Below are 27,464 nucleotides of genomic sequence, written 5' to 3' on the forward strand. Positions count from 1 at the left end.
AAGAAACAGAATGAAATCTAATTTGTTCGTGTATTGGGAATCAATAAAAACCATTTTAAAAAACCTAAGGGAAAAACCAAGCTACACAAAAGGTAAATCAAGTACCTATCTTTCTTAATAAGAATATTCTAATCAAGATTGGGGTCTTAGCTTTCATTTTAATTCTTTAAAAGTTTTAGAATTTATTTTTCATAATATCCTTTATGGTTATCAAATCAAAACCAGAGGTAACATTCTATGTAAAATATTTTATAACTTTACAATACGTCAATACAGATATGTTTGTTATCTGCTCAACTAATAGAACAGAATAGCCTGTTTATAAGATAAACATTTACTAAAAATATGTTGACAGTTTAATGAAAAATGGGGAAAAAATGCTCCTGTGACTTTTGACAAATATCATCTTGATTTGACAATATTCATTTTCTGAAATGACTTTTATCAGATTACTTCATGTCCATGACAAAACACAAAAACAGCTATGTCATGTTTTATGAAATTCCAAGTATGTGACAAGCCAGCTCTAAAATAAACACCTGAACAATAGTTCTGTAACACCTTCCTATGTTGACAGATAGTAACTGCACTACTTGGGGTGAGCATTAAATAATGTAGTTAAGTGTCAAATCACTATGTTGTATACTTGAAACCAATGTAATACTGTATATCAACTATACTACAACTGAAAATAAATAAATAAAATAAGCACCAGAAATTATTAATTTTGCCTTTAAACTTTCTCCCCGTGCCAGTTTTCATGCTGAATGACACTTTACCTGTATTAACGAGAGTGCTGCTGTTGTACAATGTACCAAGGTGGGGTCCAGAGAGGGAGAGAAAGGTGTGCAGTTTGTGAAGGTAACACCTAAACCTTGGCCTCGTGAGCACTGAACGGATTATTAAATTGCCCAATGAATGTCCAATAAAGCTTTAAGGAAAAAAAAAGACATTTCTCTCATAGGATTAGTTTTAAAAATACATGTCAGGCTGATATCACAACACACAGATATGAAAAACTAAGAACTTGAAAGGTTCTAATTTTAAAATTATGGTTTGATATTTTGAAATGATAAAACTTACATTTTAAAGAAAAAAAATATGAGAATATAGTAGAAAATTCTATAGGTATTACCTATCATAAAATTTTTACTCCTAGTTTGTAACTGCTTAGAAATAAATACATTTTAAAAGTAATGATACATTGACTAGGTGATAAATTTACTCACACCAATTATTTACTTAAGTCATGATTTAAAACAAAATAACAAAATTGTACCTACAAAGGGTGACTTAGGAGAAATTATATGCCTCTTTCTCTTACTCTGGTCTGTACTTTGAAGCAAGAGAGTCTCTGATTAAGTGTTTTTAAGGTACAGGTAAAATATGTACTATAAGTCGAAGATTTTACCAAAAGAATAATATTTATAAAGTACCTCACCCTTGTTAAGGAATATTTTAAATCAAAAGAACTTTTTGTTTGCTACTTTTTTAAGAACAGATGGTATATGAACACCTGAGGACAATTATCAGTGAGAGAAGAGAGCCTGAAAGGCGCTACACCCTGGCTTACAGGCATGACCAGTGGGCAGCTCAGGGTAAACCCCCCACCCTCCTTCTTAGAAAGCGGAAGTTTCTAAAGTTGTGGAGTGAAAGTTATAATGGGAACTAATAGTCCCCAATCAACCAGATCAGGCTTTTGGATAAAGGTTGACTGTAACTGACAATCTAATGTAAAAGAAGTATTTCGTGGATAAATGAAAAACTGAAACAATGTATTATTTTCGCATCATAAAACAATAAATGAATAAAATACAAGATCACTGTAGAAAATTTAGTAAACAGTATTTTAAAACCCATAAATGAAAAGAATTAGAACAAGAAAATAATCTCTCCCTCCTCCCAGCATACTTGCATCTCCCCCCATATTTTAACAGAAATCTGTTTATAAAACATGACATCATATAAAAACCTGATTATTTCTCTTCTTAGTCTCTACTCTACACTTAACACTGGGAACAAACTCCCCAAAAGCTCCTGGTATCCGGCGCTAGCATCTTCCTCTCACCTATTTGGGATGTGAAGGTTATCAGCTTATTCTACTCTTTTTGAGGCAGGAAGACTAGTTTTGATTTTATCTTGGACTATTGGACTAGGAGAAACAAACTTTTCTCCCTCTCATGTCTATCCACAATATCTGATTAAATAATGAGATATATTTGGACTTGATTATCATCTCTTGCTTGTGGAAAACTGACTCACAAAAACAGGCATGAAACTTTGAAAGAATTTTTGTTATTCCACTTGTTTATACTGCCCTATAATCTTTCTTTCTGGTAACAGTTCTTTTGAGCTATATATAATTAATGTACCATTCAGTTCACCCATTTAAATGTACAATTCAATGGTTTTTAGTGTATTCAGAGCTGATCAACCACCACAAGATATTTTAGACCATTGTCACTATCTCAGAAAAACCCTCTGTACCCTTTATTTACCACACCCCTATCTCCCATCTCCCCCAGCCCTAAGCCACCATTAATTTACCTCTCACTCTACAGATTTGCCAATTCCGGGCAAGTCATATAAATGGAATCATATAATTTGTGGCCTTTTCCTAAAATATTTCCGTTTTTCCTTTTCGCTTTAATGAGTTGTGGTCTCCTGTATTTCAAAATAGGACAACAGAACTACCACAAAGTCTGTTTAGGTTTTAAATAAAAGTATTTAAGCAAATACTTTTCTCTCTCTGTATCCACAATATCTGATTAAATAATGATATATATTGCTTATTATCATCTCTTGCTTGTGGAAAAAGGACTCACACAAAAATAAGCTGTATAGTAGTATAAAAGTTACCTTATTTTTGAGACTGTTAGACTATAAATCTGAATATATTGGATTATCTCATCCAGAAGGCGATCAGTCATGCTATCAAAATCAGCAAAAGTATCATTCTAAACAAAAACAAAACAGATACATTATATAATGAATATGTAGAATCACATGACAAGCTTAATATAAACATAATTTTTAATGTAGGTATTGAAAATACACTTACAACCAGCATTTTCAGAGAAGTTAGTGAATATGTTATATTAAAATGAGCAAAAAGAGTGAATTTCTAGGGAAAAAGAATTTATTGTGCTTAGTAACACTGGCTTCATTTAGTTGGCTAACTGTTTAGCCCATTACCAACATTTAACATAAGGTTGTTTATAATGGCTGAACTGATAAAATGTTTGCATAGAAATGTGAAATTTTAGAAATTCTGCACATATGATGAGTTCCTTGGATTGTGAATTGTTTCTACTTCCTTGGTATATACATGAATATTACATTTCACAGAAATCAAATTATTTTTACTATTATTACTATTTTGTAGTAAGCAAACATTAATGTAGAAACTAGTGCAAAAATGTTTACTTCCACTGCAAACACTGCCAAAGAGTACCTGATTTCTCTCAGACATAAGAAAATCAATTCTTCCCCCCGGCAGGCCCAGTTCAATGTAAGTTTTTACTAATCGGAGATCTGCACTGTTACCTAGAAAATGAAGAAAATAAAAATTATGTCTAAAAGATGAGCTAGAGTAAAAGGTACAAAGTACATCATCATATGGTTTTATAGTTCTTGAAGACAAAAATATGGCCTATGCCAATTTTGAAAAGACAGTGATGCTGAAATAAGGGCCCTTGGTTTTATTCAGAGCCAATTCCCACTAGCCAACGTCTTTCAACAGTTTCTTTCTTAGAGATTTGAATCCCATGATGCTCTCGCTCTTCCACTTGCGGATGCACCTGCTTAAGTGTTGGCACGCACTCTGGTGACTGCTGGCCACGGCAGCTGTGAATGAATGACTGGAGTACTCCCCCCTTCACTCTAGGTGCTCATTTAACAAACATCAGATGCACTTTAATCTGCTGACTTTCTTTTGGTGGTATTGGTTCAGATGGATCAAAAAAAAAATCCATTTACATAGTCAAAGATAGTTTAATTACTCACTTAAAAGATATTTATAAAAATAGACATATATACATAAGTATAAAAATAATTATCTTTAAAAATTTGTTTAGTGGCTTTTTACTTAATTAAATTTGTTCTTACAGAATCACATTATAATACAGTAATGATCTGCTAGTCTAGAGACATTTGGGATCTTCTAATACAGTTCCTAACCTAGAAAAAAGTCTGCTGAGTAACCAAATAGCTGTTAAAAAACTGTAACTTTAAAGCCACGTATTCGGAATTTAAACTATACCCTAACTAACAGGTGAATCTTTGACTTCTTGGGTATCACGTTTTCCAGGCCATCAGGTCTAAAGCTTCAAGCTAAAGGGGCGAGAAGACCACCGAAGGAAGGGAACTGGCGGCCAGAAGGGGCAGCTGACAGAAGCAGCAGCAGGAGGGGCAGAGAAGCCGAGTTAGAAATACATATAACGTTGGCAGACTGATGTCATGTCCGTGGAAAATTTACTTACAAGGAAATCTAATATTATATTTAAGAAAATTAAGCTTATTTCTGTTTTCGAATATATTTAAGCTTCAATTAATTTAAGCAACTTAAAATCTTTTTTCAAAGATTAAATAAAACTAAATGAGACCTATTAGGAAAAGGCAACATGAGTTGCAGGGTTGGTTCTGTCGACAGGTGTTACGCACCATCTAATCCATGCACACAGACAATGAGATGCACTCCGTGTTCAGCACCATCCTCTTCCTCTGTGCTAAAATACGGGGCTGAGGAGGCCAGCAGAGGAACGTCACTATACATGAACCCGGGGAGTTTAAGTTGCTTCAATTCTTCTTTTGCCTGAAGGAAGCTGAAGCAAAATATTATAAAAGGTATTGTTTGCTAAATATTATATACAGTGTTTGGAACCAAAAGGACAATCTGTTGAATTGAGAGAACTGCAGGAGGAAACCCAGCAATATCTGATTTTAAAATAATGAAAAGATTATTTTACCTAAAAGATTTAGAAATCAGAAAGTGCCTTTCTTTACTATTATTAGTACAGATTCTGATCCAAACAATGAAAAAACCTAAAATCACTTAAAAATATTCATTCCAACTTGAAATCAACTAGGAGCAGTTATACTTTCTACAAAATTTTATATTGTAGGCAGAAAAGCTGGGAGAAGCAATGGAAAGATGACAATCTGATGCTTGTGCTGTAATCAAATCTTACTCTCTTTGCTCTTTTTAATCTTACATAAACAAAAGGTATAGAGCTGTTCTACAATGTATCATAGTGAGAATGATAGTTACAGCATCTAGTAGATAAGATTTGTATTTTTTTGAAAGTACCAATAAGAAGGAGCAGAAACAAGAGGGGGATGTAACTACATAAAACTGGTGGCATATACTCACTGGGTGACAAATCAAGTCAGCTTGGGGACTGCAAACACCAACAATTTTAATTATTTTAATCCTATATCATTTGGATTGAGAAAAGTAAAAGAAGTCGATGGACACTAGATCAAGTAGGGTATACTGCTGGAAGATACATAGATCACTGTTGTCACTAATGCTCAGAAAGTCTGAGGTACCCAGTAGGTGGTACAACCCTCAGCTTTCCAGTGAATTACAATTCTTTCACAGGCTGTCACCACCTCACTGGTTTCACTACCTTCAAGCACCATGGATCTTAATCCTACATCTCAGAATAACCTACTTTAAAAATCTACTGTAGGCACGTCCAGACTTTCCACTCCAGGGATTGTAATTCCAATTAAGGTAGTAGGATATTCTAAGGACCAGTGCCATCCTCCAGCTCTTCTGGATATTTTACTGGTCTGTGAAGTACTAATGCCGGAAACCACGGATTTAGCCGAGGCATTTTGGGTCTGGAAGGTTTGTGAAGTTTGTACTCCCTGATTATTCATTATTTAGTTATCCTTATTTACTAGATGCACTCATTTCTGAATGCTTCTGTCTGTGAGTTAATGCAAAAGAAGTGAAGTACTGATGAAAAAAAGGTTTTAATCTCAATTATGCCATACTTCTAACATAAAACCACCAATGGAAAATTTATGTATCAGGAAGGTCTAGCCTATAGTAATGGGACAACCGTATGGGCAACTACAGGTCAAAGAGTGTATTGAGTTCACTTCTCCATTTTAGACAGCTACTCAAAGGCATACTTTCTGTATTAGAGAGACCAGAGAACATGAAGTACGTGTGTTGCTAAAGAAGTACACGGCATGTCCTGTATACATGCTGTCGGGCCCCAGGACTTACGCTTGTATCTGAGGTTTCGGTGAATTCTCATACCAGGAAGCTGATGAAGCAGAACTGTAAGAAGTGCTGCTTGGCTGCTTTGTAATGGCATCAAATTTACTTCTGGAATACTTAACATCACACGGAGACTCGCGTGGTGCAGACGGGAAGGACAGACAAGCGGAAGTGCAGACAGCAGGCACACTGAGACCATCCCTCAGATAGTCACTGTTAATTTTTTCAGATTTTATAAGCTTTTCTTCTTCCAGTGCTGAATCCTCTGGCTCTTCATAATACCCATTTTGAACCATTTGGTGATCCTGCTCTTCCTCCTCATTCTCTTTTCCCTGTTCCTGCTGGAGCTTAGCGATTTCGCTGTCAGAAGCTTTCTCCTGAGGACTAACTGAATTGCTGTAACTAATTGCACAGGTGTGAGAAATATCTGTACTGCTTTGAAAGTCAAAATAATTTTCCACAAGCCCTTGTTTTACCATATCAGGACTAGCTGAAAAAGAGTCACTTGTACCCAGATGAGTTTCATTTTTAAGTGCAGGGGCTTCTGAATTCATTTGTTTGAGATTTAATGCATCACTATTCTTCCTTTTCACAGTCCTATCTTCACTAACTTCTATATTAGTAGAAATGGAACCTGAAATGACACAAGCGGTACCTAAACAAACCAGTTTTGAATTTAACGTACTTGCTGCCCCTGCAGAGTAACTAGATTTATCAGGACTCTGGGAATCTTTACACACAGTGTCCAAGTTAGGTTTGGAGCTGCAACTACTTTTCACATCACTGGAAGTATCTTCATCTGAAAAAACAAGTTGTAAAGGGTCTTTAGTGCTTGAATTTAAGGAATGTATTGCTATAGTTTCACTGTCCAAATGCCCTGAAAATATGACACTCTGCTGTTGCAAAATAATACTTGACTTTTTACTATTGTCACATTTTGGCAAATCGGTTGTTCCCAAATTTAATATAGTTTTGCTATCGCTTAGGTGGCATTCAGGGACAGATTTCCTAAAAGTTTCATCAGGTGATAGTTCATCATCAGAAGGCAGAGAGTTTATGGATGTCAAAGATGACTGTATTTCACTGAAAGCACTGGTACTCTCTGTACAATGACTTCCTAAGGAAAATTTTACATTATGATCAGGTTTCATCAAAAGCTGAGGAAACAATCTTTCATTATTGTAAAGACCTTGCCCTTGCACAGTTTCAGATACTACATCAGGGTTTGGATGTGTTGCAAAAGAACTTGGTTCACTTTCAACACCTGAATCTGAAAATCTAGATGAAGCATATGTGGCATTAATATCCGGTAACTTAATCGTATCTCCACTTACTGTAACATGATATTCTTTTGTAGAAGGCTGATTACTTCTTAACTTAGCTAATGATTCTCCAACAGAATGACACTTCGCTTCCTGCAAAGCTTCTTTTTCAAGTGTTATTTCTATGGATTTAGATTTACCATTAGAGTCTAAGGACTCAAAGCTGGGTAGTTGTAAATTATCCACAAATAATTCATCTGGTCGAAGCTCTGTCCATGGTCCTGTTTTAACAGTTATTTTCTCTCCACTCAAAGGGTCTTTATTACAGGGCTTTACTTCAATTGTTCTAATTCCTGACGGTGGGGTTGTTTGATGATCCTGGCAATCATCTGATGAACTTCTGCATGCCACACTGTGCTCCACTTGTGTAATGTCACTACCATCCTGGGAGATAGCAAGTTTACCTGAAATGGACAAATTTGCACAAAGATTTAGGCTGCCAGAGTTCAAAGAATCAAACAGGTCTGGCTGCACATTTTCAATATTTGGAGACTTTAGTTCAGTTCTCTCTGTATTAGCTGGCAAAAAGCTAGCTTCTTTTTGACTTGTCTGTCTGATGTAGGTCTTTAGGTCAAAATTATATCCACATATTGTGGGATCCAGACCCTCCTTCTGACTATGGGAAGAGTTGCCTTCAAAGCATTTAAAGAGGTCATTTGATGCTGTACTTTTCAAACATTTGTAGCCTACCAACACCACAGAATCCTTAGAGTTCTGTTTTATTAATTTTTTTGTGTTTTCAGGTTTCATTGTTTTCATGAGCTTAGTAACCTTAACCTTGGTTTTATGTGATTCTTCATTCTTTCCTTTTAGAGACTTTGTTAGCTGCTTTTCACCTTCTGTATACCAAAAATTGGAGGCACCAGCAGGTCTGACTTTCAACTCTGGGCTAGAAAGTCCAGCTATAGATCTTTCTTCAGTCTCATATTTATCCATTCTACTGGCCTCTGATCTGTGAAGAGTCTGCATGCCCATCCAGGGTGCATCTAAGTCTTTTATCCAAAGAAAAAAAGATTCAGGTTTAAAACAAGGTGTGAGGACTCATATGATCAAGACTACTTTTTTCTGACTGTAACTTTCTAATATCCTCAAAAATAAATAAAACTGGAGGGGAAAGAAATGGCCCCACATTAGGGAATGGTTTTATGTGTATTAGGAAGAATATACTCAAAATGACACCCACAATTTACATATTTTAGATTATACTTACCTTCAATAACTGAATCTAAATACCTATCTTCAAAGATTATAGGTAATGAATTGAGATCTCCATCTAATTCACTACATTCAATAGGTAGGGGTGGAAGAGAACTGCAGAAGGAAGTGTTTTTGATAGCGGTGCACATCTGTAGATGACTCTGAGCACTGAAAAATATTTCTTAAGTCAGACTGCAATTTTAGAACGTTATACCTAATTTCACTTTACAGCCTCTACCCCTTTCCCTTGTCCTCACAATTTCTATACCCCATTCTCAAGATATAACCTCCTTCTGAAAGAGCTTCTTGGTCAGAGATAAAGATTGCTAAAATGAAAATATGGCTTGTTGATAATGAATTATTGGCTTATAAAATTATGGTCTGTTGATAAATTATTTAATTTCTATTCTATTCTTCCATACTTTTTAATGGTATTTCAAAGTGAATAATCTTGCTTAAAGTCTGAACTTCCTAATTTGCTAAGAATAACATACAGGAAATAAACCAAAAGCTCAAATGCCTACTAAGGATTTCATGCTAGTGTTGGAAAAAAAATGTGTTACATTGCTACTACTCAACTTAACATACTCTGATAAGTACAATTAACAGCTATTTAAAACAGGTGTATGCCTTTCTAATACAAGTTTTTTAAAAAACCTTAAATGGAAAATTTCAAAGTAAACAGAATAGTATAATAAACTTCACTACACACCTTCAACAATTAATTTTGCCCTTCTTTTTTATCCCCGCATCACCACTCACTACTTACCTCCACAATTTATAGTTGTTTTTTTTTAGGTATAACTCACATGTATTAAAATATACAAATCTTAGCTGTATGACTCTGACAAATGGATACATGGTACAAAATATTTTCATCTACTCAGAGTGTATTCCCATGTCTTTCCAGTCAGTCTCCCAGCCTAAGTCGAAATCATGACAACCACCTTCTGACTTTCTTCACCTTAAATTTGCCTGTTCCAGAAATTCTTATAAATAGAATGATATGGTATTTATTATTTTATGTCTGACTTCTTTTGCTCAGCTCAATGTCCTCAAAATATTCTTTAAAGCCAAAGAAAACCAGACTGAAACATACTCAGTAGGAAACATGGAAGGTATCTATTCTGGATATTTTAACTGTAAATCATTTACATAACAGAAAGCTGTCAGACTACTTGTGAGAATCTGTGATACATAATGATGAATGCAAGAGATTCTAACCTGCAAAAATAAAAATAAAGATAAACAAGATAGTCAAATGTTAGGCTGGCGCCAGAGATGTATGGTACTACCTTGGTTACAGTAGATCTGATACGGGAGAGGGGATAACGGCGATGTGCTTCTTTACGTAAGGTATGGGTAGTCCCATGATTTACATGAAGAAATTAGTAAGATTAAACCCGTTTTGATTAAATGGGATTTCTGTGCTTCAACTTTTCCTAATTTCTTCTTTTGTGAATATTACATATTCTGTCACTAATAAATACTGAGCTAGATAACTTAAATAAAAGGAAATAAAATCATTTTAATTTTGGGTTTCTGCTACTTACTGAAGTTCCTGGTATGCAATGGCAGCTTCTCTTGGATGTTCAAAGCAAAAGAATGCCTCAGAAAATCTGCGTACCTGAAAAATTTCAAGAGGGAGTATGAATAACATGGCACATTTAAAAAATCAATCAGGCATAGGATGGCAGGGAAAGAACCCCCCCCATTCACCCCATTATGCCTTCCACAACCACCCCCGTGAGAATTAATCTCCCTCCTTGTACGGCCAAAGCACTGTATTTGGGACAGCATGAAATAAAAGAAACAAAGGAATACAGAGTGAGAAACTTAAGTTTACATTATGGACCCAGCATGTTTCCTATTTGAAAATAGGAATTACGTTTGTCTTCTTCACCAGTGTCTCCCCAGTACCAAAAACAGTGTCCAGTGCATGAGAAAAGTGATGATAAAACCAGCTAGCACTATGACTATGCTCTGTGCCAGGCACCCAAGTGTATGCAAGCTGGACTGACTGACTGGCTTTGTGACTTTGGGCATTTCGCCTATTAGCCTCAGACAACAACTAACTTCCAAATTACTCTAAATACTTTTTCTACATATGAGATTATTGTGAAGAACAAACATGATGTGACAGACTGTAATCTAGAAAGCGTATATAAATATAAGCTATTATAATTGCCATTATAGCATTCACCAAATTTTTCCTCAAAATAAATGTATATGTGAATTAAAGTGTAATGTCCTTTAGAGCAGGAACTACGTTTTGAGATCTTTGTTACCCCCTAAACATACATCTTGGTTTGTTACAGAAGTAAGTACTTGATAAATAAATACTGGTCAAATCTAGTTGACTATTTCTCCTGCCATATTTGTATTTTGACCTTTTCATTTCTATGCAAGGAAAGGTTTTATCAGCTCTTGGGCAGCAACAAGGGAGATGGAGAAAAATGGAAAAAATGTTTTGCTTGAAGGGTACAGGAAGGAGACAGATTATAATACATCTTGAAATTATATCATATCTAAGATTCTTCCCTAAAGGGAAATACGATGTAGGGCTCTTTGGTTTTAAACATTTAATGAACTGGAGATACATATTACGAGTCAAGACCTGGCCACTAGCGTGTTTCACTTCATAAACTTGTTTCCCCGAGCGATGAGACTGGGCCTTCCGAGGAGCCAGTTGGCAAGGGAAGTGGGGAGAGGAAGCTGGGAGGCGCCTGTGAGGAGGATGCGATGCGTCTTTACTTCCAAATGCTGCCCAACTGCTCCTCTTCCTCTCGAATATCTGCCTGTCTACCTGTTAGAGATGGTTTTTTCCTGAGGGCTACAATGTGCAGAACGGCACTGACGTTGCCTGCATTCCTGCAGCTGTGTTGGGCCCGGGCCTGTGGAACTGGCGCAGTGGTTTTCTGCCTCCCTGATCTCTACACTAGTAAATACCATTTCCTGACAGTATCCTACCTACCAGGCTCTGTGCTAGGCACTTTCTTTTCATTCTTTAATTTAAACCATACAAAAACACCACGAAGTAGATATATCTTCATTTAATAAGTGAAGAAGTAAGCAGAGAGAGGTTAATTACTTGGTCAAGATAACACAGCTAGCAAGTGATAAAATGGAATTCAAATAAAGATGTGAGAAATTCCAAATCTTGTGCTCTAAACAACTTACCTTTTGCCATCTGCAATACAGCTCCCTGTTACCAGAAAGTCCTTCCTTTCCCCCATGCACCCACACTAAGTCCTCTTTCTAAATCTTCTCCTGCCACGACTTCACGTCGTGGTAATGGGTAATAAGTAAGCCTATTGGCTGTATTGTGTGGCCACAACTAAGGTATGACTGCTGCCTGACGGCAGCCAGCTTAATTTTGGGCAAAAGACATACACAGAAAAATGTTAAATTTACAAATTCAAATTCAGGATACAAGTACTATATATTACTATTTTGGTATATATGTTTGTAAAACAAGTTTTCGGTATGACTCTAGTTTTTAAAAATCCACTGTTTGGCATATCATTTGTTCAAAACTTAGCAAAAAGCTGGGAGACTTAAAAAAAGGCGTATGAGTGTTCAAGATGGACACTTATTAATGCTTTACAGAGTTAAATGTTCCTTTATCTGTGTTCACCCTAACATGTTGTTTAAACTGCTAAATAGTATTTTTATAGTATAATATTACAAATAGTATTATAATAATTCTAATGGATAACATTTATTATTTATCAACATATTATAATATTATAATTAAACATATTAATGTTGTAATATTTGTTATTATAATTTTATATGTGCCCAACCAACTTAAGATTCTAATTTTGAGTGCAGGGTCTAAACATCTGAGTTTTTATCTATGTTGCCTTAAAGAAAGAAGGCAACTCATAAATCTTTCTTGAACAAATGTTAAAGTTCTTGCATTCTACTCATAATGGGATACCTTAAAACCCCTTTTCCACACAAAGCTGACTCACGCTTACTATCAGATACAGTTCTAACTGGTTTAAGTTATTTGGTTTCTCAATTCATAGCACATGAAAAGAGCAAAACGAGCTGAAGGAAGAAAGAGAATTAAACAGAGTATACCCAGGATACATAGGTGTACGATTATCAGGCAGTTAAAAGAAATGGTGAGAACTTGCTTAAGTCAAAAGCCTCCCCTTACAGAAACCTAAAACATTCCCATAAAAAAAGCAGGAAAAATTAAAAACTAATATAACTTGGGTCCATTTCATAGAGAATCTAATATCCAAACATTTTAATAGCATGGAACACCAGAGTATTAAAGTTGAGACATTAAGAACAATTCATAGTGAAAACTGAATCATTCTGGAAGGACTGAATTAGGTTCAGTATACTCTATTTCAGAAGGTAGGCAACCAGGAGGCACACTATAAAGTTTCCATTTAAAATGGTTAAAAATAAATTAAGAAAGAAAATAAGTAAGGAGACAGAGGCACTGAACAATGTATTAGAACAGATGGACCTAACAGATACCTACAGAACACTCCATCCAAAACCAACAAGATACACATTCTTCTCAAATGCGCATGGAACATTTTCAAGAATAGATCATATACTAGGCTTCTCAGACCACAAAGGCATGAAACTAGAAATAAATTACACAAAGAAAAATGAAAAAACCCACAAACACATGGAAGTTTAATAACATCCTCCTAAGTAACCAAAGGATCAATGACCAAATAAAAAGAGAGATCAAGCAATATATGGAGACAAGTGACAACAATAATTCAACACCGCAAAATCTGTGGGACGTAGCGAAGGCCGTGCTAAGAGGGAAATATACTGCAATACAGGCCTACCTCAGGAAAGAACAATCCCAAATAAACAGTCCAAACTCACAATTAACGAAACTAGAAGAAAACTGAAGGCCCAAAGTCAGTAGGAGGGACATAATAAAGATTAGAGCATAAATAAATAAAATCGAGAAGAATAGAACAATGGAGAGAATCAATGAAAGCAGGAGCTGGTTCTTTGAGAAAATAAACAAAATAGATAAACCCTCAGACAGACTTATCAAGAAAAAAAGAGAGAGTCTACTCACATAAACAGAATCAGAAATGAGAAAGGAAAAATCACTACAGACACCAGAGAAATACAAATAATTATGAGAGAATACTATGAAAAATTATATGCTAACAAACTGATAACCTAGAAGAAATGGACAACTTTCTAGAAAAATACAACCTACAAGGCTGAACCAGGAAAAAACAGAAAATTTGAACAGACCAATTATCAGCAAAGAAATTGAACTAGTAAGCAAAAAACTACCTAAGGAAAAAAACCCATGGACCACATGGTTTAACTGCTGAATTTATCAAACATTTAGTGAAGACCTAATACCCATCCTCCTTAAAGTTTCCAAAAAGTAGAAGAGGAGGGAATACTCCCAAACTCATTCTACAAGGCCAGCATCACTCTAATGCCAAAACCAGGCAAAGACACCACACACAAAAAAATTACAGACTAATATCTCTGATGAATATAGATGCAAAAATACTCAACAAAATACTAGCAAACCGAATTCAAAAATACATCAAAAAGATCATCTGTCATGATCAACTAGGATTTATTCCAGGGATGCAAGGATGGTACAACATTTGAAAATCCATCAACATCATCCACCACATCAACAGAAAGAAGGACAAAAACCACATGATTATCTCCATAGATGCTGAAAAGACATTTGACAAAATTCAACATCCATTCATGATAAAAACTCTTAACAAAATAGGTATAGAGGGAAAGTACCTCAACATATTAAAGGCCATATATGACAAACCCCCAGCCAACATCATACTTAACAGTGAGAAGCTGAAAGCTTTTCCTTTAAGATCAGGAACAAGACTTTTTGAAATAAAAATTTTACAGGCAGATTTTACATTTACATAGAAATGCAAGGAATCTGAAATAGTCAAAACAACCTCAAAGAAAAACTTTAGAGGACTTACAACTGCCTCACTACAAGACCTACTAAATAACACAGTCAAGTTAGTGTGGTGTTAACATAAAGATATACAATAAATCAATGGAACAAGTAATAAGCAAGTTTATTAGTCAATTGATTTTCAACAACGATACTAAGGCAATTTAACAGAGAAAGGAAAGTATTTTTTAAAAATGGTGCTGGAACAGCTGAATATACTTAAGGAAAAAATGGATCTTGACCCCTACACCTTAAACTACATTCAAAAGTTAATTCAAGATGGTCCATGGACCTAAATATAAAAGATGGATTTTAATGCTTCTAGAAGCAAACAAGGGATAGTATTTTCACGACCTTGCAACAGGCAATGATTTCTTAGAAAGGACACAAAAGAACCAAATATGAAAGAAAAAGTAAGACAATTGTCCTTAACATTCTCATCAAAATACACCACTGAGAAAATAAAAATACAAGCCACAGACCAGGAGAAAAAAGAGTTAACAATGTTAATTATTACATATACTTAACAATGGAATTCTAACCAAAATGTATAAATATTCCTAATAAGTCAACAATAAAAAGAGAACCTAATTTAACACCTTATGAAACTGAATTCAAACACCTGATGGGCTAGCACAATAGCATCCACATTCTATTCCTCTTACACCCTCGTCCATCCCTTGGCATTGCAGCTTATACAATCTACTGTGTTTCACTGACAACAGTTGTTGTTCTACTTGCCTATTAAGGTTGAGAGCATTCAATAACATGAAAACAGTTGTGAGAATTTAAAAGTAAATTCCTCTTTTTTTGCAGGATTATTTGTTTGAGGGGGGGAACAAACCTCACCTTACACTGAAAGCATATATGCAAATATTGATTAAACACACCAAAATTTATTCACTTTCATTTTTTTTACCAATTAAATGGTTAAACAGAAGAGGTAGAGATTAGATTTATAGATATTAGATTAAAATACGTTGCCAATGATAACTGAAGAAACATATTAGAATTTATAAAATGTTTATTCTCTTGAATGCAAAGTTTCTGTGCTAAGCCTCTCTGAGGACTGAATTAAAAAAAAAATATATATATATATATATATATATATATATATATATACTGATATACTGATACCAGACATGACATCTACGATAACACAGACACACACATGAAATTTAGATTAAAAAACCTTTGTGCTCCTCCTTGTCATGTGGACTTTTACTCATTGCATGTAATAAACTACTGATTCCAAGAAAACTGTAGTTGTAGCAACTATAAATACAATACTTACAATTTTTTTTAAAGGTTAAGTTAAATCATTTAAAAACTTTAACAAGAAAAGGAAAGTCATTTCCAGGATATATAAACAACTCACACACATCAACAATAAAAAGACAACCAACTAATTAAAAAATGGGCAAAGGACTTTGAACACACATTCTTTTGAACACACATTTGTCAAAGAAGATATGGTCAACAACATACAAAAAGATGTATATCATTAATCATTAGTAAAATGCCAGTCAAAACCGTAACGAAATGCCACTTTGCAACACCACTAGGTTGAACATAAAAATAACAAACACAAACAAAAAAACAGAAAGCAACAAATGTTTATGAGGATGTAGGGAAATCAGAACCTTGTATGCTGGTGGGACTATCAAATGGTGTAACTGCTGTGGAAAACAGTTTTGAGGTTCCTTGAAAAGTTAAACAGAATTACCATACAACACAGCAATTCTACTCCTAGGTATTTATGCAAAGAACTGAAAAAAGGTTTCAAACAAATATTTGTACACTAATGTTAATGGAAGCACTGTTCACAGTAGTCAAAAAAAAACAACCCAAATGTCCATCAACAGATGAATATATAAAATGTGGTTATTTCCATACACTGGAGTTCAGGAACTGATATGTGCTATACAGCATGGATGAATCCAGACACAAAAGGCCACATGTTGTAGGATTACATTTATATGAAACATCCAAAATGGGTAAATCAGACTACTGTTGGCCTGGGGATGGGGAAGAAGGAAATGGGGAGTGACTGCCTGGAGCCTGGGGTTCCTTTTGGGGTGATGAAAACATACTCGAACCAATCAGAGGCAATGGTTGCACATTGAAAATTGTATTTTTGGCAGCACAAAGTGATCACTGAAAATTTGAGATTGCATTTCTTTTTACTAGTAAAATATGAATGAATAGTATAGCAAACCAACTCATAAGGAACAGTATTCCAATATTACAAGTTTAGACTACTATTTTGTTTGAAGCCTTAATTTACTTCATTTTTGGTATTTTTCAAATGAATGGGGAAACATGAAAAATGGAAGTATCAGATAAGCACCTGCTGATGGGTTCACATACCCTTTCTACCACGCTTAAGTCGTGTAGCTTTGGTCATGTTATTTCATCTTTCTAACTTCAGTGTTTCTTATTTATTTCATGGGTTTGTTTTGACAATTAAATTACAGGTATACCTTGGAGATTTTGCGGGTTCAGTTCCACACTACTGCAATAAAGTGAGTCAGTTTCTTGGCATCCTAGTGCTTATAAAAGTTATGTTTATACTGTACTGTACTCTAGTGAGTGCATAACAGACTTACGGCTAAAAGAAAGTCATACCTTAATTAAAAAATACTTTACTGCTAAAAATGTGATCATCTGAGCTTTCAGTGAGCCATGCTCATACTGTTCACAGATCACCGTATCAAATACAGTAATAATAAAGTTTAAAATATTGTGAGAATTTCCAAAATGTGACACAGAGACTCAAAGTAAGCCAATGCTGTTGGAAAAATAGTGCTGACAGACTTGCTAGATGCAGTACCACAAACCTTCCATTTGTGAAAAATGCAATAAAGGAAAGTGCCATAAAACAAGGTATGCCTATTGTTAACATCTGTAAAACAATCAGACAGTGCCTGGCAGATAATAATTGCTATATATGTGTTAAGTAAAAATAAGTAAATAACTTACCATGGTCCTTCTATGAATATTCTATGAAAACCCCCAAAACTTAAGAGCACAATTCTATAAGAGCACAATGTGTTCTACGGAACTATGAAGGGAAAATTATCCCAATTTTTAGATGAATCCTCTGTCTTATAGTCAGCGGTCTTGATAATAATAAAGGGTTAGAAACAAACCTGTTCCTATGAACTCAGATAAAAACATAAATAGGGAACTACAAGATGAGAGAGAAGTCAATCAAAGAAAAAAGAGGATCGGCTTATGGGAACGAAAGGCATTGGCTCTGAAAATGGAGATGCCAAAACAAAGCATAGAAATTTGTATGTGAGAATGTCCAGTGAAGATTTTTTAGAAATATTTTTTAAAGACTACTTTTTCACAGCAGTTTTAGGTTCACACCAAAATTGAAAGAAAGGTATAGATATCCGTGAAAAAAATTTTTTTAACTTCTTTAATTCTGATGACCTTGTAGCTCGAAATTATTATTTTATGAAGGCTTATAAAGTAAAACTTTCATTTTCATTTCACAATCCAAGGAAAGGCTCATTAATGTGAAGAGATTAAATAAGCAACATCATAGAATATTAAGTAACTCAACAGTAGAAACAATGTATCAACTTGGATTTCTCTGTTCTGGATTAGAACCATAAATATTAGAGCATACTGAGTGAAGCTGTATATTTAACACGTGCTCTGTTTCCACACAAGATTAGTAAGCTCAAAATTAGTTTTCTTCTTAACCAAGGAAGTCTGTCTTCTGAACTTCCATGAGATATACTTCACTCATCTGTACATACATAAAATACAGTTAAATCTTTCTTTAATGTTTTGGTATCCTATTTGATAGGGTTGTACCAGCCATGCTTATACTGAAAAATTATTTGTTGTTTGCCTAAAATTCAAATTTAACTAGGCATCCATTGTATTTGCTGAATCTGACAACTCTACCAAACAGAACATTGGAATACAAATAGTTATTTAGTATAAATATTTCCCAAACACTATATACTTACACTACAAGTTATTTATTTACCTGAAATTCAAATTTAACTGGGTATTCTCAATTTTACTTGGTAACCTAAGGTATGTGGCATGACAGAACTAAGGATTTATTCAAGCTGTCGCTGAAAGAATGCCAAATCAACTATTTTTCTCTCAACTCCACCAGCCCTAACAAGAGCTTGTTCAGGGCAGAACACAAGTCTGAAATGCTAGCAGAAAGCACAAAGCTTGCTCTCCAAGCCTGTAAATACTGAATATACTGTTCTTAATTCCAAGCACAAACTACAATAAACATTAAATACAGCACCTCTGATGTTATGATGGGAAGCACTGTATCACAAGAGGCATCTCTGGAAGCATTAGCAATAAAGATCAGTAAAATTGTTAAGGGAATAAACTGCATGAAAATGAATTCTTCATAAGACACCATTAAAAGACAATTCTCCAAAGGTCTTAGACATTTCTGCGAGTCTTGTGAGTGGCATCACTGTCTTTGTTTCAGGCTGTCTTTTCAAGGATTGTGTATTGAGAACAGCCCAGGAAAGGAGAGATTTCTATTCTTTTCGAGCAAAGAGTAGGTTTGCTTACAGTCTTAGTAGAAAAGGATTCTCTTCAGCAAACAACAGGCATGTTTACTTTCTATTAGAAAATACTTGGGATCCCTAAGCACAGTTTTTCTCCTGTATGCAATCCACTGGTGTGAACCTAGCTTTCTTTATGTTGGGCTGTGGAAATTGGGACTTGGGGAAACAGTCCAAACGGTAATACTCTGGGGTTACTGCCACTGTGGGAATGAATCTTTGTTTCTGATGCAGGATCAGAGTCCTTCGTCTCTGATCTCATTATCTTCCGCCAGCATCCACGAATCAGTCTATGGTAGAGGTCACCTTACTAGCTTGTAGTAAGTAGGATAAATCTCAGCTCCCTTTCAGGTCTTGACTCATAAAATTCATTATAATTTCAATTTATTTTTGTTTTTTACAAGTTACCTCATTTGAAAATTCCATTTCTCAGTTTGAAATAAAGACATATTTCACTTGATATTAAATTTCTTTTATCTTTTTTTCCTGGCTGTACTGAGAACTGACATATAACATTGTGTAAGCTTAAGATGTACAATGTGTTTGATTTGATACACTTGCATATTGCAAAATGATTATCATTTTAGTGTTAGCCAACACCTCCATCACATCATATGATTATCATTTCCTTTTTTCTGGTGAAAACATTTAAAGTCTACTGTCTTAGTAACTTTCAAGTATATGACACAATATTGATAACTACAAAAACAATGCTGTACATTAGATCCCCAGAAATGATTTATCCTACAACTGGAAGTCTGTACCCTTTGAACAACATCTCTCCATCACACTGCCCTCTGACCTCAGGTAACCACCATTCTACTCTCTGTTTCTATGAGTTTTGGCTTTTTTAGATTTCACACATAAGTGGTACCATACAGTATTTGTCATTATTCCCTCAGCATAACACCCTCAAGATCCATCCATCTTGTTGTAAAGGGCAGAGTGTCCTTTCTAACAGTTGAGCAATAGTCCATTGTATATACAGGTTTACCCTGCTAGCTGAAAGTAAAGTGTTCCTATGAAAGCTTTCATAAGCTGAAATGATTTACAGCCATTGGCCTATGTGCCTGTTTTTATGCCAGTATCATACTGTTTTGATTATTATAGTTTAATACTATAGCTTGAAATCAGGAAGTGTGATGTCTCTAGCTTTGTTCTTTTTTTCTTAAGATTGCTGTTACTCAGGGTCTTCTATGGATTCATACAAATTTTAGTTTTTGCCATTTTTGTGAAAAATATCATTGGGATTGGATTATAACTATATAGGCTTCAGATAGTATGGTCATTTTAATAATAATAGTTCTTCTGATCCATGAACATAGGGTATCTTTCGTTTGTTGTCTTCTCCAATTTCTTTGATCAAAGTCTTGTAGTTCTAAGTACACAGAGAGGAGCTTACAGCTCCTTGGTTGAATTCATTTCTAAGTACTTTATTGTTTTTGATACTGCTGTGAATAGAATTGTTTTATTTCTTTTTCAGATATATTACTGTTAGTGTACAGAATGCAATTACTTTTTGTATGCTGATTTTGCATCCTATACATTCACTGAATTCATTTATTCCAAAGTTTCTTGATGAAGTCTTTTGGATTTCTCACATATAAGATCATATCATCTGCAAGCAGAAACATTACTTCTTCCTTTCTGATTTAGTAGCCTTTTATTCTTTTTCTTATCTAATTGCTCTGGCTAGTATTCCAATACTTGGTTGAATAGGACTGTTGAGAATGGGTACTCTTGATATATAAAAGATATTATAGGAAAAGCTTTCAACCTTTCACTGTTGAGCATGATGTCAGTGTGTGAACTTTATTTCCTTCTGTTAACTTTGGGCTTAGTTTTTTCTTTTTCTAGTTCCTTGAGGTATAAAATTTGGTTATTTATTTGAGATATTTGATCCACTGGTTGTTGAGGAGTCATTTAATTTCCATGTATTTGTGATTTTTCCAGATTTCCTCCTGTTAATTGACTTTTAGTTTCATACCACTGTGGTCAGTAAAGATACTTGGTATGATTTTGATCTCCTTAAATTTGCTAAGACTTATTTTTTGACCTAACATATGATCCATCCTGGAGAACGTTCTATGTATACTTGAGAAAAATATATATTCTGTTGCTGTTGGATGGAATGTTTTTTATGTCTGTTAGATCCATTTGGTCTAAAGTATACATAGTTCAAATCCCATGGTTCCTTGTTGATTTTCTGTATGATCTATCCATTGCTTGAAGTGGGGAATCCAAGCCTTCTACGGTTATTGTATTGCTTTCTATTTCTCCCTTCATATCTGTTAGTATCTGCTTAATATATTAAGGTGCTCAGATGTTGGGTGCATTTAGGCTTACAACTGTTAGGTCTTCTTGATGAGTTGACTCCTTCATCATTATATAAGGACCTTTTTATGTCTTGTTACCATTTTGGCTTAAAGTCTACTTTGTATGATATAAGCATAGCTGCTCCTGTTCTTTTTCAGTTTTCACTTTATGGAGTATCTTTTTGCATCACTTCACTTTGAGCCCCTGAAAAGCTGATGAGTTTCTTGTAGGTAGCATATAGTTAGTTGGTTCTTCTGGGGAAAAAAAAAAAATTTTTTTTTTAAACCATTCGGCTGCTCAATGACTTTTGGTTGGATAACTGGCTCCATTTACTTTTAGAGTGGCAATTAACATGTAAGGACGTACTACTAATGTTCATCTTATTGTTTTCTGGCTGTTTTGTAGTTCCCTTGTTCCTATATTCCTCTCTTGATACCTTCCTTTGTCAACTGATGATTTGCTATAATACTATGCTTTGGTTCCCTTAATATTTTGTGATTCTACTGTAGCTTTTTGCTTTGCAGCTACCATAAGGCTTTATCATCTTGTAGATGTAAGTTCACATTTCCTTGATTTTTCATGTTCCTTGGAGTGTTGCATTGCTATCTGCACATTTCAAGTAGCAGTTCCCTCTTCCAGTATTACTGTTTTACCTTCTTTAGCCCTCACAGAGATGCTGAGGCTTTCTCAGACCTTCTACAGATACACATGGTCCACACTTCTTGCTCCATATTGTAGCAGAATTCTTAAGCTTGTGTTCCTTCTCTCCATCCTGCAACACACCAGACTGAGTGCTGGCAGCCTATCTCTGTTTTTCCAAAGGTGGTGCTACAGCTCAAGTTTGTAGTGTCTCTCTGGCTTGCAGGTAACGGTCTGCCAAAGCTTGCTCTTACCACTGCCTTTGGGAGTATACACAGAAAGCCAGCTACAAAGTGGGGGTATGTGTGGGTGAAGCATGCAGGATGATGGAGGTGCCCAAGCCCAGTTGGGGGAATCTGTGGATGAGGTTTTCTAAGCGGCTCATGGGCAGACTTCTTCATGGAGTCCACATGCAGGGAGTAGGATCCATGTCCCTTTAATGCCTACTGAGAGTCCCATCTGCCACCCTTCCAGTATCTTCCCCCAGTATGCAGCTCCCAATTTGGTACTCTGGATGGGGTGAGAGGAGATGAGCCTCTTGGGCAGTGTCCTGCAAGCTGGGAAACTAGGTACTCACTCATCCACTCTCCTCTTGCCCTGCAGGAGAAATCAAGGACCAAGAAGGGCTTTCTTAGACCTAAGCTGTGCTGCCTTGGGTGGGGGCTGTGAGTGACAAACTGTTCCTCTTTCTGGAACTTTAATGCATCTAAACTTTTTTTTGCTCCAATGGAGTCATGGAACTTCTCTTGAAACCTGGACTCCTACAAAGGCTCTCACAACTGTGGGTATCTGTCTAATTAAGCTCCCCAGGAGCCCCCACACTGTAGCCAAGAGGAGCTACAGATGATTTACAAGCCACTGCAGGGTCCACAGTAAGGAATGAAGTCTCTGCCTACTACCCAATGCATAGGTAGGTTAGACTCTTCCTGGGTCCCTTGGTGTATGGTGCTGGATACCACAGCTCCCATAAAGTCCCTTTCATTCATGGATGGATACTGAATTTTTGTTGTGGGCAGGACAAAAATGAAGGACATCTTATGCTGTCATGATGCTGACTCACTCTCTTTTATCCTTTTAATTAGTATGGGGCACTGGGAACCATTCATGTACAGCAGTCTCTACACTCTAATGTGAATGTGTATGGCATGTTGACTCTAGAATTCAACAATTTTGGATGACTTAATTTTCCCAGAATCTGAAAATATGCACTTTCTGAATCTTGCTATCAAATAACATGGTAGAACCAACACTGAACTAATTCATTAAACTGTTCTTTTCAAATACAGATTTACATTTCCCCTTTTCAGTCTCTCTGGTTCACTTTCACCCTCAAAGAAGAGATTCCATACCACAGGCTCACTTCTGTGACTTAATTCAGTTGTCCTGCCTCTGAATGTATTATCAGACAGCCTACAGACGTTATTATAGTCAAGTCTGTCCCTGTACAAACAATTAAAGACCCTTGGATTAATTTGATCACTGTACGCTTAGCAACATATTCTCAGAATACTGATATATTTTATGAACAAAGTCCCTGTTGAACTGCATAAATGGGAGTCAAAGGATATAATATGCCATCATTTCGACAGTTTTTGTGACACATGGCAGGGCAGAGTAGGGCAAGGTTTATATCCCTGGTTAAGTAACATTAGGACACGTCTTTACTGTCTTAATCTTTTTTGTCTTTACCTCCTTGTTTCCTTTAGGAGTTAAATAGGCCCTATCCTGGTATCTGGAGTGGGGTGAAAAAGGGAATCTCTAAGTAAAATTTCACAGTTTATTTTTTGGCATTTTTGTTTTACATAAATCTGATTTTTGTCTTGGCCTCCTTTTTTGCCCCCTATCCCTTTTTTCAAAATTATGTTCACCAGCTGTTCTCTACTGAAGTTTACCTTCTTGTTCCTATTTCACCCTGGGGGTCATCCCAATAAAATACTGTGCTATAAGGTTGCTTCTGATCCTTGCTATCATTCTTTTCCCTATTTTAAGAGGCAACCTATTAAGCGATGAAAGACACAGACTATTGAGCCATACTGCTGGGTTTAAATTTCATCTCTGCATTTACCTGGTAACAAAAAATAAGAACAAATTCGTAATTGTAATGGGAGATTTTAACATACTTTACTTGGTAGTTGATAGCACTAGCAGCTATAAACTCATCAAAAATACGAAAAATGTGAACAAAATGATTTGTAAACTTAACCCAGCAGACGTATTTATAACACTTGACCCAGCAACCTGAGGAATACACATTCCTGCTAAAGTAAAGCAAGACTCAAAGAATATTAAAGTAATGAAATCACACAGACCTTTTACTAACAATGAAGATAAGCTAGAAATCAGTAACAAAAGGACAACTAGGAAATTAGTATATTTGGAAATAGAGTAGTTAATATATTTGGAAATAAAGAAACATACTTCTGGATTTGAAGGCTTTTTAGTTAACAAGAGAGAGATATGTTCAGATTACCTGAGGCTGTGTGGGATTTTTAATAACAATACGCAGTAAAGTACATCCAGGGACCTGACTTCCACAGCAAGCAGCCAGTTCTATGAAATTGGAATGCTGTTCATTGCCATTTAGGAATAACAAAGACACTACTATTCCAACTAGTATCTGATGTTTCAGAAACAAGCGTTTGTTGTTCCCTTTTCTAGTCATTCCTCCATTTTCATATCCCTCTATCTCTGACTCTCTGCTTTGCTTTCAAGCTTTCTTACTTTCATCCCTACCTTATGGTAACTGGTTGGCTCATGGCTTCTACCACCTCAAGGCTTTTGCCTCTGACCTCCCTCTTGGTTTCTGCTGTTGCTTACTAACTGTGTGTTATCTTCTTGTGTGTCCCATGTTTAAGTCACTTGAGAAACAATCTGAATACTTTAGCCAGTCATTCTTCTAATAGAAAATGACCAAATCAGCAGAGATTTTGCAGTAGGCCCCTTCAAAAATTACAAGTCTTCCTCATGTACACACTGTAGATGCCTGCCTTTGGGCGAACTGCCAAGCTCTACTTTAGGATTACAGGGTAGCTTGACACAAAACATGGCAACGCGTGGACAAAAACTGTCTCTGGTCTTTTATTTCAGAAAAAGACTGACTATGGGCAGACACTTAATTTCTTGGACTTCTGAGCAGGGCAAAAGTGAAAACAGCTAAATATAAAAATATAGCCGATATATACTTTATAATAGTGTTGTTTACATGGGTTGCTTTAAGTCAAAGATTTCTATGCCATAGATGTTAGGCTCATAAACCAACTGTTACAGGAGGCTGCCAAGAGTTCCTGCTTGGGGATTTAGGGATGGCGTGTGTATAAATTATTTTCTATGGTGCCCTGTTATTGACTAGGATATTGGTTCTGTTTATATACAGAAAACGTAAGAACAGATGTACTGTAAAACCCATTTTATATGTAAATGGTAAAAAAACTTCTTCTAAATAACGCTGAATTAAAGAATAAATTGCTCACAAAGACTGGAAAACACTGAGAATGGAAGGATAAAAAACAATGTATCAAAACTTGTGGAATGCAGCTAAAGCTTTACTTAGAAACTTACAAACATAAATGTCTAGAATAGAAAAGAAGAAATTCTACAATTAAGAAACTAAGCATCTACTTATAGAAGTTGAAAAAAACAGTAAAATAAATGTACAGAAAGCAGATGAAAAGACTAAAGTAAAAAGCAAAGCAAACGAATCAAAAAACAACGTACAATTAACATCAGAAATTGATTCTTTGATAAAACTAATAAAATGGCAAACTTCTGGTAGGAACAGTGATGAAAAAAAGAATGAAGGCACAAGTAACTAGAATCAAGAATGAAGTAGGAGAACACCACCAATACTGCACATGTTAAAAAGAATAGCGAAGAAGCACAGCATGGGGAGTATAGTCCGCATCATTGTAATGGTTTTGTATGTTGACAGATGGAACTACATTTATTGTGGTGAGCATTTCCTAATGTAGATAATTGTTTAACCACTACGTTGTATGCCTGAAATCAATATTATATTGCCTATCAACTATACTTTAATAAAAAAATAAACATAATTGTTAAAAAAATAAAAAGATAACTAAATGATACTATGATTTATTTGATGCTAATAAATCAATAAATTTAGAATAAGCTCCCAGAAAATATTATTTACCAAAATGGACTAATAAGCAAAATGCAGTATTGCCACTAATACTGTATTACCTGAATCTAATCATGAGGAAACATAATACAAACTCAAATTGTAGAATGGCCTATAAAACTACTACCCATACTCTTGGAAAAGTTAAATTCATGAAAGACAAAGAAAACACAGGAAACTATTTATTCCAGATTAAATGAGTCTAAAGAATTGAAAGGGTCATGACAACGGAATACAGTATGAGATACAGAATTTGATACTGGAGAAGGAGAACGGCTGTCACACAGGACATTATTAGGAACAACTGATCAAATTTAAACATGGAGTATACATTAGACATCAGTATTATATCAACATTATATTTTGAAAAGTTGATGGTTATACTGTGATTAAGAGACTAACTTTGTTCTTACTCAATATACCCTCAAGTATTTAGCAGAGCATATCTATAACTATCAGGTGGTCCTGGAAAAAATGTATGTATGTATATATTTACATATGTACCTATCTACAAAAAAAAGGAATGATAGAGCAAATGTGCCAAAATGGTAATTTGTGAGATTCTGATGAAAGTTATATGGTAGTATTTCATACTATTTTTGTAATTCTTTTGTAAGTTCTCTATGACATTGCATAAGTTTTATGATTTTGCCTTTCAAGTTTGTCTTCAACCCACCTGGAATTGAATTTTATATAATATTTTCCCCATATGGATACACAATTGTTCCAACACAATTTACTGAAAATCTCACTTTTGCCTTGTTGATCTATATATTTTATGTATAAATATGAATATATCTATGTCTGGCCCTTCTCTTCTGTTCAACCTAACACTAATAATAAGACCTCTAATTCATCAAAAGACAGTTCAAAGACAGTGAAAAAACAAACAATGAAATGAGAGATTTATTTATAACACATATAGTAAAGGATCAGTATTTAGAATACATAGAAAACTATTACAAATCAAGAAAAATAATGGTAATCCTACAGAAAAAAGGGCAAACAATTTGAACAGGCACTTCACAGAGGAAATCTATATAACTAATAATCATACAAAATAGTACTCAACTGCACAAGTCACGAGAAAAGTGCAAATTAAACACAA

At 35.2% G+C, this 27,464-nt stretch overlaps 1 protein-coding gene across 19 annotated transcripts in view; it reads right to left on the minus strand.

Annotated features, from left to right (window-relative positions):
- The window catches only part of FAM135A (family with sequence similarity 135 member A), a 105,596-nt gene that overhangs the window by 11,969 nt on the left and 66,163 nt on the right, over positions 1-27,464 (minus strand). For 9 of the 19 annotated variants that reach the window (XM_036916225.2, XM_036916227.2, XM_036916221.2 and 6 more), the window contains 7 exons: positions 10,308-10,381; positions 8,768-8,922; positions 6,242-8,549; positions 4,663-4,823; positions 3,455-3,546; positions 2,860-2,957; positions 780-931 (listed from right to left, as the gene is read on the minus strand). In XM_036916225.2, the coding sequence (XP_036772120.1) occupies positions 780-931; positions 2,860-2,957; positions 3,455-3,546; positions 4,663-4,823; positions 6,242-8,549; positions 8,768-8,922; positions 10,308-10,381 (3,040 nt within the window). The remainder of the gene's footprint in view (positions 1-779; positions 932-2,859; positions 2,958-3,454; positions 3,547-4,662; positions 4,824-6,241; positions 8,550-8,767; positions 8,923-10,307; positions 10,382-27,464) is intronic. The other 10 variants (XM_036916232.2, XM_036916233.2, XM_036916231.2 and 7 more) reach the window with 5 other exon arrangements.

This window comes from Manis pentadactyla, chromosome 16 (genome assembly GCF_030020395.1).
Source record: "Manis pentadactyla isolate mManPen7 chromosome 16, mManPen7.hap1, whole genome shotgun sequence".
Classification (NCBI taxonomy): Eukaryota; Metazoa; Chordata; class Mammalia; order Pholidota; family Manidae; genus Manis; species Manis pentadactyla.